This window comes from Podarcis muralis, chromosome 11, assembly GCF_964188315.1.
Source record: "Podarcis muralis chromosome 11, rPodMur119.hap1.1, whole genome shotgun sequence".
Taxonomy (NCBI): domain Eukaryota; kingdom Metazoa; phylum Chordata; class Lepidosauria; order Squamata; family Lacertidae; genus Podarcis; species Podarcis muralis.
Genome location: NC_135665.1, coordinates 11,033,996 through 11,050,301, shown reverse-complemented (window position 1 = coordinate 11,050,301; position 16,306 = coordinate 11,033,996). Strand labels below are relative to the sequence as shown.

The window sequence follows — 16,306 nt, the reverse complement described above, 5'->3', positions numbered from 1 at the left end:
TCTAAATAGCGAGAGACAAAAGAATGTATCCAGCCTTAACAATGGCGTTGCTCAAAACTGGGCTCCACCTCCCACATTCCTAACAGCAACATCTCCCTTTACGGTGTCTGCTTGGGACCAAAAGTCTCTGATTCCGTTATTCTTGTACCCTTATTGAACACCGAGTTCTGGGGGAAGGGGGGGGGGGTCTGAAATACTCTCCAGTGACAACATGTCAACTGGCTGCCCTGTCGCAATCCCACCCACCCCCCTTCTAAAACTGCCCAACTATTTTGTTCGTCTATCTCTTGAGTCGTAACTTTCCTCCACCCCCTCAACTCCCTGCTGTAAATCAATGCTACATTCCTCTTCTCCTGCAACATCAGGAGAAGGGTGTGTGTGAACTCCACCACTCCTCCTCCGTCTCGTCCTCTTGAGTCCAATCCCTGACAGATAGCTACTTAAACCGGATTCCCTACCCTGTCTGTTCCCACTGGTCCCTTGATCTCGAGTCTCTGCAGGTAGTTAAAGTGTGTTACCCCAGATCATGATGTTGGGAGGGTGTATCATATATCTGCCTTTGCTGTAAATTTAACGAGTTCAAATCTTGCCATTTAATTCCATTCATACAGTCTCCTCTTACATCATCGGGGTATCCTGGCAAACAAGCCCTAATACCCAGACCATACCTTCCAAGATCTGGAATGTGGCCTGGCTGCACCTCAGTATATCTGCTTATCTTTCATTCGGTCTTCTAATGAAGGCAGCCCTGTACAGGGATGTTTTTAATGTTTGAGGTTTTTCGTGTTTTAATACTTTGTTGGAAGCTGCCCAGAGTTCGGCTCATGCAACCCAGTCAGCTGGGCAGCATATAAATAATAATAAAATTATTATTAACTTCCCTGTATGATCCTAGGAATAACTTCAAACGACTAATAAAATACATTTCTCATAGCACAGTTCTTTTTTTGTTTCTTTTCCTTCTAAGCTTTCAGCAGTAGACCCACTTCAAGAGTTAATCCAGCAAACATTAGCTGGTTATAACATCTGCTGCTGATAATTCAAGAAATGGCCTGTTTTGTATATATGGAATATATACTCTTGTTTTGCCTTTCCATTCTCTCAGTGACATAATCCAAAATGTTGGGGCTGCAACGTATTAACTAAGAGAAAAACTAGCTAGGGTACAATAGAATAACCCAGTTACTATGGAACTGAATTTTTATATTTATTAAATCAGCTTCCCCTTCAACATTTTCAAAATCACCCATTCCTAGCAGCATTAACGGGGTACGACATGAAAGACATTTCCAGGCTGAAGTCTGCTTTTCTGTAGATACGTGACTCGAGGGTGGAACTGGGACAGAGCAACGGGAGCTCACGATTTGAACCACCGACCTTCTGATCAGCAAGCCCAAGAGGTTCCGTGGTGTAGACTACAGAGTCACCCACATCCCTGACTCACTGAAATGCAGCACATTTGAAGTTCACAGGCCAGGGAATTCATATACCATTTCTGGAAACCTGCTTTCCCCCACTGCTATTGAGGGGGGAAAGTTAGAATACCAATAGGGGACATGCAACCTGTGTTTACTTTCTACTACCGAGTGAGCATCCGCTACGAAAAGTAGCTGTACAAGTCTTGCTGTACAACTCTGGTAGGAATTGGATTCCTTCTGTATGAACATGTCGTGCATTAATGGCTCGTTTGCGCTATCATGCTTTTGTGAACCATTGTACGTTTTTTATTATGCAACACTGAGGCCTTTCCAAATTGAAAATGGCTTTAATTGCAGCTGTAAATGGCAGTAATTGTTAATTCAGTGCCAACGGCCACATATTTCCTTTGGGGAGTCCTTTAGAAAAAATGTGTCCATTGTTGACCAGGTAAGAGCAGCAATTTCAGAACATGCAATTAACATGAGGCACAATTCATGAGCCTCTTCAAAAGGGGGAGTTACATATTTCCTTTGATGGAAGAAAATAACATTTTTGTTTTTCAAAAGGCTCACACTATGTAAAGTGTGATTTTGTTAACATCCTTTGATCCCCACATATGGGGATTTCCCTCCGGTCACATGGTACAGAAACGTCTTAGCATCCCAAGCTAGACAAAAAAAGGAAATAAATTGCAAAGAGATTCAAATGGCTGACAAAATCCATTAAATGACCAACAGCACAATCCCAGGCCTTTCTACTCAAAAGTAAGTTAGTAGAACTAATAGCATGTCCTCTAATAGCATTTACTCCCAGGTAAGTGTTACAAGACTGCACCCGAAGATATTCTTCCCAGAACCCAGAGTTCTGACTCCAAATTGTAAACTGAACTGTGATCTTTGGATGAAGGGTGGGATAGATATTTAATAAATAAAAACAAAACAAAACTCTGTTTTGAGAAACTTAACTTCTATGAAGTATTCTATCAGATATGCTAAATAATAACAATGTACAATTGGATCTAATATACATGCTATATGTGTAACGAAATGTTTTGGGGCAATTTGCTAGGGGAAGCTTCATAAATGCTGTATGTATAGGAAAGCATTGTCAGAAAGAGATTAAGTATTCCTGTTGTGGTGACAACAAAAGCTCAAGGCACAATTTACTCTGGAGAATAACTTAAGCTTTAAACAGGAACAGTCATACTGTACAGCAGTGCAAACCCGTTTTTGTAAACTATTGAGAATTTTTAGAACTGATGTGATCTTTTTTATATAGCAATTACTATTTTGACTTAAGAATTGGGATACTTTTGAAATTTTTATTTAGGGTATTTTGTATTTAGTATTTAAGTACCGCAAACAACACTGAGTAATATTTTTGTAAGTCAGAATATAACAGTAGCAAGTTGTGTAATAGGGCTGCCATACATCTTGAATTTCCCAGACATAGCTGAAATATGGCTGTCGGAAATAAGGTGTCTGGGCGAAAATCGATGAAATGTCCAGGGAAATCTGGCTGTATGGCAACCCATGTTGGAAGTCTAGATTTTGGTGAATTTCCTTAAAAATATCTCAAAAACACATAAAAACCCCCACTCTCAACAACTTTGCATCCCACCCCAAAAAAGGTCTTTTTGTGTCTGGATTTTGAAATATGGCAACCCTATACCCTATGCATATAAGAAGGAAAATGTTTCTCGCCCTGTTGCACAGGGTCTCCTATAATTACTATTTACAAAACCTTGAAGAAAGAGTTGCATCTAATGAAAATGTGACTTAAAGGCTGATAATTTTCCTAATGGCCATTTTCATTGTTTTGAGCCAGATTTCTTTCAAAGGCCAGAACCAATACAAAAGCAGGGGAGGGGAGGGCAAAGGGAAATTCTCCTTTTAGGGGGCAAGTTGAAAGCAATTCCTCTCTTGCCATTTCTTTAAAGGTCAGTGATTCACTGAGCTCCACAACAACATAAAGGTAAAGGGTAAAGGGACCCCTGACCGTTAAGTCCAGTTGCAGAAGACTCTGGGTTGCAGCGCTCATCTCGCTTTACTGGCCGAGGGAGCCAGCGTTTGTCCGAAGACCGCTTCCTAGTCATGTGGCTAGCATGACTAAGCAGCTTCTGGCGAACCAGAGCAGCACACGGAAATGCCGTTTACCTTCCCGCCAGAGCGGTACCTATTTATCTACTTGCACTTGACGTGCTTTTGAACTGCTAGGTGGGCAGGAGCTCACCCTGTCGCGGGGATTCGAACCACCAACCTTCTGATCGGCAAGCCCTAGGCTCTGTGGTTTAGACCACAGCGCCACCTGCGTCCCCCACAAAAACATACCTGATGCTTATTCAAGGCACCCCATATCCTGTTGATCATCTGATCCCAGCACCTCTGATATGTCACTCTATCATCTTGGGCAGCTGTTTGGACCTTGTCAGTTTGAATTGTACATACATGTACACACACACACTGGCTGCAACCTTTTAAATGTACCCACTATCGTGCTTGAAACCTTCCAGCCTTTAAAAGAGAAACACCCCATTGGGCAGTTTAGAATTTTAGTGTTGTGCTGGTCATGTGACGCCTCCAAGCTCTTTTAATAGTTTTAAAGGGGAAACTGGTTCACACTTCTGATGTGGTTTCCATACCGCACCCAGGGAGAGACATTAGGTTATGAAAGGCCGTGATTTTTCAAATGTGGAGCTCACCTTGTAAATGGCCAATCATCACAGGACTCGAGCACCAACAGGAGGAGAAGAAGAGTTTGGATTTGATATCCCGCTTTATCACTACCCGAAGGAGTCTCAAAGCGGCCAACATTCTCCTTTCCCTTCCTCCTCCACAACAAACACTCTGTGAGGTAAATGGGGCTGAGAGACTTCAGAGAAGTGTGACTAGCCCAAGGTCACCCAGCAGCTGCATGTGGAGGAGCAGAGACGCGAACCCGGTTCACCAGATTACGAGTCCTCCGCTCTTAACCACTACACCACACTGGCTACGCCACACTGGAGTGCGCAGGAAGCAAGTGGGGGCCACATTGAGAGTGGACCCTTTCGCCTTTCAAGTTCAAAACACGTAGCCTCGGTAAGACGCACAGAGACAAGCCCAGATAAAACTCTTCCTTCCTTTATAAACCTTGGCACCAGCAATGGAGAACCTATGGTAGCATTATTATTTTGCATTTATTTCCCACCTTTTCATCCAGGGGGCATGCATAGAAGTAGGCAGGGATAGAGACAGAAGTGGGCAGAGCAACCAGGCGGTTTCTTACCTTTGCAGAGATATTCTGCCTACACAATCTTAAGTTTTTGCATGCCCTACCCAACCCATCCTCATCCGTGCAAGCGAGAGGCATCATCATAGTTTAAGGATATGTGTCGGCCAGGCAAAAGCTCTCAGGAAGAGAGCAGAGCAGGGTTGGCGAGGCCGTGGCCTATGGAGAAGTGTTGCTTGGGTGGAGTCCCAAAAGCATGGGAAGCAGCGTTTGGGTCCTAGGCCTGCAGTTATCCACTGCTGCTTTGCAGCTCAGGAAAGGGGATCAACATCTTCTGGAGAAGACTTGCATACTGTAAAGCTACACCTGAGACACAGGGAAAGGACTTTTGGCAGCCGCACCCAGGGCGGATGGACACTCATGGTTTGTAACGTTAAGGGTCAAGGAATAGTTTTCGTAACACAGATGGGAGACCGAACACCCTGGTTTTAACGTTCATAATGTGCTATTAAAATGTGACACCAGAGTGCCCTGCAGAGCAACCAGCAGTAGGGGAAATAAGTGTTTTGACGGGGGGAACAAAAAATGCTTTTAATTTTCAGGTATGCCCTGCAACGTTTTAGAACGATGTATCCAATATTGTTCTAATGGCGTTAAAAAGGTCAGTGTGGATTCAGCCCCAAATGCAGTGGTACCTCGCAAGACGAATGCCTCGCAAGACGGAAAACTCGCAAGACGAAAGGGTTTTTGGTTTTTTGAGTTGCTTCCCAAGACGATTTTCCCTATGGGCTTGCTTCGCAAGACGGAAACGTCTTGCAAGTTTGTTTCCTTTTTCTTAACACCGTTAATACAGTTGCGACTTGACTTCGAGGAGCAACTCATAGCACGCGGTGTGGTAGCCTTTTTTGAGGTTTTTGAAGACTTTGGTGATTTTTGAAGATTTTCCAAAACTTTCCCGACACCTTGCTTCGCAAGACGAAAAAAATCGCAAGACGACAAAACTCGCGGAACGAATTAATTTCGTCTTTCGAGGCACCACTGTACTTTGAGGGCTCTCCCCCTAGAGAGTCATTTTACCTCTCTTGTTCTGTTAATGTATAAGGAGGTTTGTGCCTGCAGAGGGATAAAGGGCAAAAAAGGGTTTAAGTTAGGTGTGCTTAATTTTGGGTGTTTTCATCCTGCACCTGGTTAAGCATATGAGAGCAACTTGGCACAATCGAAACTATAGACACCTGTGTTTGAGGCAAATTTGCTCTTGGCCAAAGCCTAGCCTGTGTTGGGATGCTGCAAGGAGACTGTTTGCTGCTGGAAGGTCAGAATATGACAACTGTAGGTATCCTATAAGCTGTAGACCTGAACATGGCCAGCAAAGGGGCTGACCTTACCTAGAACTTTCTGGTGTTTTTCTGTTCCACTGCCTTTTTCCCAGACAGGGACTTAAAGACGGCTTACAGATAAAATAAGAACAGCTAAAAACATTTTTTAAAAACAATGAAACATTAATGGAATTAACACTTATATATGTATCTACTAAAAAGATTAAAATATATTTAGTTTCTTTTGTTACTCCCCCCACCCCCCAGTTTGTCGTGATTGCCTTACGCATCACTGGTGGAAAAGGTAAGATATAAGTATTTATTTTTTAAAAAATGAAAGTGTCACATTAATGAGGGAGGGAGAACATGTTTCAATGGGTAGGGAAATGTTAAGTACTGTACTGGAAGCCCATTACATGCATAATTTTTGTCTTTGCCAGCACATACTACATGTCAAATTGGCAGAAAGAGGGAAATTGTCATTTTCTCCAAAAGCTTTCTGAAGGAATCTAGTATGTCAACTTCTTATGCTACTTAGAACAGTGGGACTAAATCCTAGCTTAAGTGACAGCATCAAACTCGAATTACTTGCATGTAAATTCTACTGAAATCAGCTTGTATTTAGGATTCTTTACAGATACTTTGCCTTACCCCTGCCACTCAAGTCTGTCAGTTTTAAAAGGCAAAATTGGATATATTTTGAATTTTGATGTTTTTGAAGGACCAGTCATCACCATAGTCAAGAGTTTTCATATCAACCTTTATCAGGCATTCAAAGCAAATATTGTAATATCTGATTTTGTTTTCAAGGCCACTACTTCTAAATTCCGGATAAAGTGTATATACAGGGGACAATATTCCAAAATATTTTGGGGGCTGCTTCACCTACTTACCTTACTTCCTTAGATGTTGTCTTTTTGGGTTTTTTGGGTTGAAAGTACAATAAAGCTGTTTCAATGCCAAAGAATTCTATCCATTTTAAATGGATGATTTTAAAGTTACAATTCTTGGCCAAAAGTATTGCCCAATAAGCATAGCTGCTTAGGCAAGTATATATCAGCATAAATGCTCATTGTTAAAATAATTTTAATTATAAAAATGGAAAGAATCCTATTCAGTTTTAAACACATCACTACATTTGCCTTATGAGAACAAGATTTACAGTCGTAAGTTGCACATAAAGGGTTTATTTTAAATGTTTTAAGGATAGAGTTACATCATAATTATAAAAATTACTTACAGAATTAAGTAACAGATTTAAAGTGTTTATACTTCTAAATGCAGAGAACAGGGAACTGTCTACATTGTTAAAAAATAAAAAAATGAAACCAAGCTCTAGAGATGAAGTCATTTACCTAATTTTAAAATGTGAACACGAAGACCTTTGAACTATACACATACCAAGAACCATCCAAATTGCACTAATGATGTAAAATACAAAAAAGCACAGCATTTCCAAGGAACCACAAATCATCGAAGCTTTTTCTCTTTTTTTGGGTTCTCTGAAATGGTTGCAATTAATGTATCCCTGGAGAAGCCTTTATTTTTCAAATGTACCAATTTAAGAAGGCTAAGCAATTTATTCAGTGAAAAAAAGGCTTTTTCCATCATTGTTTGGGGAGGGGAGTGTCGTAATATGATTCTACTTCAACTTAATTTAGGATTTGGCACAAAAAAGCATACTGTTGAATTTTACTGGTTTTTTATTTCATTTTGAGCAAAGTACATGGTCCCTTCAAACGCTGCATGACACATACAACTGGAAAGTTACCTCCTGTTGGCACTATGTTTGCCTCACCAGTGCATTTATCCTACTAACCACCATTAAAAACAGCACAATAAGCAAATTCACAAAGAACACAAAATTAAAAAAAACCCCGAAACTAAAAACCTAAACATTTTTTTAAACATGCAACTTTTAAGTTTGTTACATTGAACATTCTACCTTCTAAGCATGCAAAAAAGGGATGGTCTGCATTTTAAGTTTGTCTTTTTAAAATTGTACAGGGCAGCCTGACATCACGCGAAACACACAATATACAATACTACAGCAGGTAAATGGAGAGAAAGGCCAGTAACTTTTTATACACAGATCCATAGCTTGTGCCACCACAAGCCCCGTGATAACTCGGAAAATCATGTTGAACCCCTAAGAAAAGGAACCAACATTTAGTTACCAGGGTAACAAGCACTGCATGCAGATCTGAAACGTGAGCCTAAAACAAGCCCAAAGCAGATTGGCAGGGAGTAGAATCAAGTCTCAAGCCTCAAAAAAAAAAAAAAAAAAAAAAAAAAAAAAAAAAAAAGAAGAAGAAAGAAGGTGGTTTAAGCTATCAAAAAAGCAGACAATGTGGACACTTTAAAAACCATAAAATTTACACAAGAATATAGATCACTCTCAACTGGCAGAATGTGGTGTATTGCAGAAAACCTCCAATTGGAAGCTCTTTGAATGCAACATTTTCGGTCTACCTAATCCTCAGCAATCCTGGAGGCACACCTGGGATTCACCGTTAACGTAGCCCGCAATTCAAAGTACTATGTTTCGTGTATCTTGTGTGTGGTTCAATACACTCACTCATTCTTGTGCCACAAATATCAACTTGGGCTCATGGAGCCAGGCTCAGCTTTTGAGATTTACATGCAGGACTCTAAAGAGTCAATAGAAAACATACAGATCTGCAGAATGAAGGAGGAAACAAAACAAAACAAAAACCACTGGGTTGCAAATCTGCTCACTTGGTTCAAGAACACAGGAACATTTATGACTCAGGTACTTAGGGCTTAAGGACTGCATTTGAGAAGCTCTTCATGGAAAAGACTACAGCCTGCCTTGGGGTTGCCCATGATGAAATACTGTACACAATGCAACAGCAGCGATAGGACAGGAAAAGTTTAAGATACTGTATTTATACGGTATTTATTACCATTAAAGAGCATTAATGAGGCACAAGCCTTAAGGCTACAATATGAAATCAGGCAAAATTAAAAAAAGGAAGTTTAAACCACATGGAGTTTAATATGTATACCCACACCAGAGGTAATTTGGACCTCAGAAGGCTGATCAGCAACACTCGTTTTTTGTTTTACCTTCTAGCTATATATAAACAATGGTGCTTGCTTCTCAGTTACATGTGCAGACTGCAATGCCCTGCTTCAGCTTTGCTGCTGTTTGATATTTTTCCACTGATTACTTTAAAAAGCTGCCACACCAATCTACTACCTTACAAATTAAAAAAAGAAAAAAAGAAAGAAGGGGGGGGGGAGAGAGAAAGAGAAGAAGAAGCAAATTTTGTGGCTGTGGGCTGCTTATTTACATCCACAATCTGCTGCAGATGACTGGACCATGGAGACCGCCTAGCTTTTGTCAGGCAGTACCCCATTAGCATGCAGAACCCCAGTGTCCTTTTAACGAAGTTCACGTTAAAACAGCATACTTCAAGCAAAATACAACGTACAGCACAAAAGGCGACAACAGGTTTGAGTTTGTATAATGTCTTGTCTGGGTAAACCCCAAGAAGAAAGGCCAGAAAGAGGGGTGAGGGGCGGGGAAGGTAGGTGCCTTCTTGAACAAAACACAGTAAAATGAGAAGGAATGCAGCAGATCAAAGTAGAAGGCAACGAATGATTCTCCTTCTCTGCAACACAAGCCTTTAATGTACGAGGACTCTTCTCTTGTGAGGTTTGTCTTTACACGTAACAGATTTAAGTCCACACACAAGAATCTAGGTTGCTAGTTTTGAAACTGAGACACCCAGTAGTTGCTGTGGAGAATTTAACATTAACATGGAGTTCTAGACTGCTAGGGCACCAAGCGCCTGGATTCTGATAAAAGTTAACCAAAAAAAAACCCCTACGACATTGAGAACTGAAGGCATCCTTGCTTTGAATGTTTTGACCAGGTCCTACAGTTGCAAATATGGGCTCTTGCTCTGCATTCAGCTGCATTACATGTATGCCACGTTCTATTTTCCTGCAACTAAAATGTACAAAATTCTCATGTGATAGTAGCTCAACAGTTAACCTGAACACAGTACACCGATGTTAAATTGGGTTAGGCACTCCTTAACACTGCTTTAAACATATTATAGTCATCTTTGCCCAAACCCTGTGAAAACAAGGACTGCCAAACAAGAAAACTTAATACATACATGAAAGTAATAATATCAAGCTAGACTTGCATGTGGCAGTTGAATAGTTATGTGAGACGGTGAGGGAAAGTTATATTTGGGGGGGTGGGGGGAAATCAGATTAATGATTATGTTGCTAGATCCACTTTACACAGCTTGAATTTGCAGCTGCCGTTTCCTCTAACTTCATCCACATACCCACCAGAAGACTTCCTCCAAGAAAGGGAGTTCCCTTACACAAAATGTGTCATGTTCACATAAAAGTCTATTTGTATAGTTCACAATGGAATAGTTTTCCTGGCAGAGATTGTGGGCTCGCAGGGACATTTAAGCTTTCAAATAAACTGGAAAGCACTTAAGTCTTTGTGTCTACAAATTTTACATTGAAGTTCCACAAGTTTGGCAAAAGTTTGCATGGTGGTGTCTAAGATGTCTTCACCAAATCATAGACATAAATATGGAAATCATCGTCAAACTTGATGAAATAGACCGAGGGTTTGGCTTCCACCTGATGAATGACCATGCCAGTCCTTTTTGAGCCATCTTCTTTGGCATATTCCACTTGTTTCCCCACTAGGCTGTCCACAACTTCGCCAGGCTCCCGTTCTGCTGGAGGTGAATCATCTGTGAACACAACGTTTGAGTTAAAATGCAGCAGGATTTTATAGAACAGATGCTCATAGTTAGCTCAACGAGTAATAGTTTACTACATGCTTCAGCAATTAAATGTTCATGGCAACATATTTCTGATCACAATGGTTTTGTCTTCTAACCCAGGGAAAATAAACAACTGGATATACATATCTGATATTTCTCTTATCCAATTTGTCTCCATTTCACAGTAACCATCTTAAATACAGATTATGGTAAGGACAAACAGAATGATTGTTGCATAACCTAATTCCTGGAGGTTTTTCAGCTGTTGGCTATACTGCTGATCTGACAACATATCAACCTGTTCAGCTGAGTAGTTAAGCTGTACATTCAACCTGAATTAAAAGTTGGAATGTGAAAGCCATGCTGAAGTTTCTTTGCCTGTTCATTTATATTCGTTCTACAAAATGTTCCAAGTATCAGAATCCACAAAGTATTTTTTTTTAAAACGTTGTGGTTGGTGCTGTCAAGCATTACAGTATCAGTTAGAGTAACTCCCTCAGAATCTTATCTTCCTAGACTCCAAATAGTCAATTAAGGGGAAAAGTTAGTATGGTAAGCCTAGCATTTCTGGGCTCTCCTCCAAACCTCAAATTACCTCAAATAGTTCCTTCTTTTGGCCTTATGCTCCACAACAAAGGAGATCGCTTTATAAATAACCCTTTAAAAGCGAGAAGAGGGAAGGGTGCCTTTTCCATCACCTCTTCCAAGTTGGACAAATTAGGCACCACAAAATACTCCTCTGAAGCCTGCAGAATACCACTTCAGACATACTGTATATGTCAGTGGCTCCACAGAACTGAGGGTCAATCCCAACAGCTCACGATCAAATCTTGAACCACAATTTGTAGTTATAAGAAATCATGACAGGCGAGTGACCAGATTCTCATGTAGCGCCAAGCCAAACCATGACTTGGTGCAAACCTTCATGTTCCACAACGGATGATCCCACCTGCAGCATTCTTCCACCAATCCTGCTGCTATGCTCCCTGGGGCTAAGCCATGGTTTGGTTTAGTGTTAAAGCCAAACCATGGCTCATAGTTTGTCTCACTGCAAACTTCATTGTAGCCGAAGTTTTTTCTTGGTTTGTCTCGCTTCAAACAACAAGTAGTAAACAGTGCTCCAATTCTTCTAAAAACTCTCAATGCTCAATGTCAGACATTTTAAACGTATTTTCTTTCTTTACAGAGAGGATAAAATACTGGCCAACTTACTGGAATCAGGCATAATACGGAGATCACCTTCTTTATAGTCATCTAAGAGCTGGTACATGTACAAGACAGGATCCTTCTCATAGGTAATATAAAACCATGTGTTCATAATTGGTGCCCGAGCCAAGACCATTCCCCTCCACTCATCTTTTGAACCATCTTCGGTTTCAAACATATGCTCCACTGCTTTGCCAATCATGGTGTCTGCCAGGTGGGCATCACTGATTCGAGATGAAGCTGGAAGAGAAACACCAATATCTGATTAACATTCTGGTAGAAGCATGGCTACTACATCTTAAAGGAGGCCAGGAAAATAGTGTGCCTAATTGCAAGACTAAAGGTATTGCCCTTAATTCAAAGCTACATCATTCTTCTGGTTTAATCCACACTGTGGTATAGGTTTTTTTTCTATCCATCACTACATACTGAACAATTTCTAACCATGGCATCCATATGTCCTCCTATTTCAGCCATTATTCTTTGGAAGCTAAATTCTAATTAGACACACCAAAGTTAACTCAGGCACCATGCACTGAATAAGCCTGTTTTTCATGCTTTTTATGAAGTGGTCTCTAGTCATAATAAAATAGATAATCTTTAAGGTGTCCTAATGATCTCTGTTGTTGTTTTTAAGAGATAACGAGAGAGTGGCCAAAGTCCCTTTACTGAATTTTTAACATTATGGGAAACATGGATATCATTGTTCTAGTTCTAAGATACTTACTGCTAACTAAGAGAGGCAAATGTTAGAAATGTGACAACATGGTATTTTATTAAAATGGAAAATACATGCATAAGCCCTAGGGAGCACTGACAGTGGCTCACTGGAATTTATTTATTTGCAAAGTAGGTTAGGCTTAGAGGTCGTGACTGGCCCAAGGTCACCCAGTGAGCTTCATGGCCAAGTGTGGGATTTTAACCCTGGTTCCCCGGGTCCTATCTCTAACCACACCACCACACTGGATCCTGGTCCCAGTACTCATTATTTTTAAAGGTTGAATAAATATTATATTAACTGAGATCATTAGACAGAAATAGCCATTACTGGTGGTGAAGGGGGAAAAAGAGCACATCACTTCTAACCATCTTCTGGATATTAGTCAAAACCTTCCTTTTAGGTTGTAGCTTGTATTGGCTTTAATCCGCTGATGTAATGCTGTTCTCTATGGTTCTTCTGGGGTTTTAAAGTATTTTTGAAATTGATAATTTTAAATTCATTGTGAGCTACCTTGAGTTTTTTTATTGGAATGAAAGTTGGGGTATATGGGACTTAAATAACACACACAAATTCAGCCCCATCGAGACACTTACCAACTCTATCTGGAAGCACTTCGAGTGCTGAAACCCTTTCGTCTTTGTGCAGTTCTAGTCCATAGACACAATCAAATCCATCATATTTGATAAGGTAGAGGGAGGGATTTACAGGAACCTGGTCTAGGACAGTGCCTTTCCATTGTGTCACGGGTCCGCTCCCTTCTTTCCATCCATGCTGTATTCTGCAGCCTACAATATTTCTTCTAGGTTGCGACATTGGTTTGCTTGGTCCCACGTTGTTTCGATGCTTTCTATGTTTATAGATACACAAACATAATTATTAAAGCAATAATTAGTTTATGGAATGAAGCACCTCAAAATAAGAATATATTTTAACCAAGCCATATGCAAGCTTATTTTCAGGACGTGCCCAGGCATGCTTGACCTCCCCTTCAGAATTGTGGCATCCTAAGTGAATGGCATTGCTGCCTCCTCTCCTACCTGATGTTTCCAGATACAGCCACCTTTTGTATTTCCAGTATTGGTCCAGAACCCACAGCAGCAACAGCGGATCTGGGTGCAGTCCATGAATACTTCCGTTCTAACTAAAAGCTATAGTTTAGCCAAAGAAACCAAGGCAATGGCGCCACAAATGTGGAATTTGCTTGCCACTCCTCAATACTTTTCAGACCCATCTTTTCACTGAGACCTGTAGAAGTTAACTGTGACCTGGATTGTAGAATTGGAACTGTAATCATTAGCATTTTGCTGGCTACTATATTGTTTATGTTTGCTTTCAATAAATGTTTTGAAGGAAATTTATGTTTAAGTGCTTTAAATGGCTCTAATAATATAGTTTTATATGTACATGCTGATATATAATTTATAAATCACTTTGGAGACATATTTTGCCTGAAAAGTAGTCTAAGTCAAACACATATATGGGAGCTTATTTCTTAACATGCACTCATTTTCGTATTGTGTTTTTTGCTCACCGGTGCCTACACAGCTGCAAATGCTCAAAACTTTGTCGTAGGCCTTACCAATTAATTAATGTGTACATATCTGTCTGTATATTCTCTGAAACCTTTCAGAAAGGTTTTTCCTATTTTGATTTGCTGTTTTGTAGTTTATGAAAATGTTTATTTTTGTACTGGTAGTCTTAAACTGCTAATAAGTTATGTGAGAAAGTATTCTCTTTCTAATAGAGTCTGCACTCTTCGCTATCCCAAAAGCTGTAGCACAGATCTTTCCAAACTGTGTGTCACAACACATTAGTGTGTTGGCTGCAGTGTGCAGATGTGTCGGGTGAATGCTCCCCGCGCTCCTCCCAGGGCTAGAAAGGGGTTAATTTAACCTCCGGTTTGCTAGTAAAACTGAACTGATGTCGTGAAATGATCCATGTCTAAAGAGCGTGTTACCAACATGAAAAGTTTGGAAAGCTCTGCTGTAGCATAACCCTTCTTTTACCCACCTGGTGACAAGGTGGTGTGACCCAAGGTGGCATAGAGCTGCTTTGCCTCATGCAAATGAACTTCTCCATCCCCAGTTTTTGGCAGCATCTCCCAAAAGATTTCTCCCTTACACTGGGGAACCATCTGGAGCAGCCGTTATGCTTGTGTGGCAGCAACCAGGGGTTGTGAAGGAATTAGCCACCCTAGTGTGCCTAAATGGAGGTCCTTTTTACGAGCATATGGGACTTGAGATCCAAGCCACGGAGAAACACATAACGAGCTACTAAAGGCAAGTTTTATTGTGAAATGCTTGATAACCGACGAAGCCCTAACTAATCAGACAAGTCCTAAGGTCAAGTTTATACGGGACAATGGAAAATTTCAATCATGCTGCTTCTTTTTAGTTCTACTAAATTCAAAAATATTTCGACTGCACTTCATGGGATTTTATATTGTATTTCAAACATGAACTAATCGTTTATTTATTTATTTAACACGCCACCCTTCATTCAAGGATCACAGGGAAGTTTACAATACAAAAACACAAAAATACATTAACATAGTAACAAACAAAAACAGTACCACCACCAACCCCGGTTTAAAAGGCTATGGAGAAGAGTAACGTTTTTCACCTGGCGCCTAAAGATCTGCATTGAAGGCATCGGGTGAACCTCCGTGTGGAAAGCATTAGTCAAACGGGGAGCCACCGAAGGCCCGTCATCATGTTGCTGCCCAGCACATCTCTCGTGGAAGGGCACATGAAGAAGGGCCTCAGCTGGTAATCGTAGGGTCAACATCAGTCCATATGAGGAGAGATGGTCTTTGAAGTACTGCGGTCCTGAGCCGCCTACGACTTTAGAGGTCAAAACCAGCACTTTGAATTGGGCCCAGAAACTAATCTGCAACCAGTGCAGTTGGGTCAGGATTGGTGTTATACGCTTAAACCAGCCTTTCTCAACCTTGGATCCCCAGATGTTTTCGGCCTACAACTCCCATCATCCCTGACCACTGGTGCTGTGAGCTAGGGACCCATCTGGGGACCCAAGGCTGAGAACCACTGGCTTAAACTGTCTTGCCCTGGTAAGCATCCTGACTGACGAATTCTGCACCAGCTGAGGTTTCCGAACAATCGTCAGAGACAGCCCCACATATAATACTTTGCAGTAAACTAACCTAGAGGTTACCAGAGCATAGACAACAAAAGCTGTAAATTAGAATTAACAGGGCCCTCTGTCTCTGTCTCATCATGCAGGGTGACCAAAGCAGTTTCTGGGCCAAAACCCAGACTGAAATGGATCTAGAAAATGGGTTTCCTGCAGCAGCACCTGGATCTGGTCCAGGACCACCCGCTCTCACTGGTGTGTATTTTCACAAGTGAAACAAACTGCAGTTTACAGAGTCTAGATTTGAATGGCAACATTTCATTTGAGTGAGGACTCTGCAAGCTCAAGCCGATGCACTGTTATCAGTTGGTATCAGGTAATTTTTTGTTCTGGAGCCCAAGGAAAGTTCTACAGGTGTCCTTGGTTTCTGAAATTCCATTTGTTACTTTCATGACCTCTGACTTTGTACAGAAATGGTTACTGAGTGCCGCAACCCCATTGACCTTCACTATAACTTCTTGAACAGAAAATCCACACAGCTGATGTAACAAAATGAT

At 40.9% G+C, this 16,306-nt stretch overlaps 1 protein-coding gene across 4 annotated transcripts in view; it reads right to left on the bottom strand.

Annotated features, from left to right (window-relative positions):
- Nucleotides 1-7,109: 7,109 nt before the first annotated feature.
- SPIN1 (spindlin 1) overlaps nt 7,110-16,306 on the bottom strand; it is a 32,490-nt gene continuing 23,293 nt past the window's right edge. For all 4 annotated transcript variants that reach the window (XM_028749319.2, XM_028749321.2, XM_028749320.2 and 1 more), the window contains 3 exons: nt 13,250-13,503; nt 11,942-12,175; nt 7,110-10,696 (listed from right to left, as the gene is read on the bottom strand). In XM_028749319.2, the coding sequence (XP_028605152.1) occupies nt 10,497-10,696; nt 11,942-12,175; nt 13,250-13,503 (688 nt within the window). In that variant the 3' untranslated portion in view covers nt 7,110-10,496. The remainder of the gene's footprint in view (nt 10,697-11,941; nt 12,176-13,249; nt 13,504-16,306) is intronic.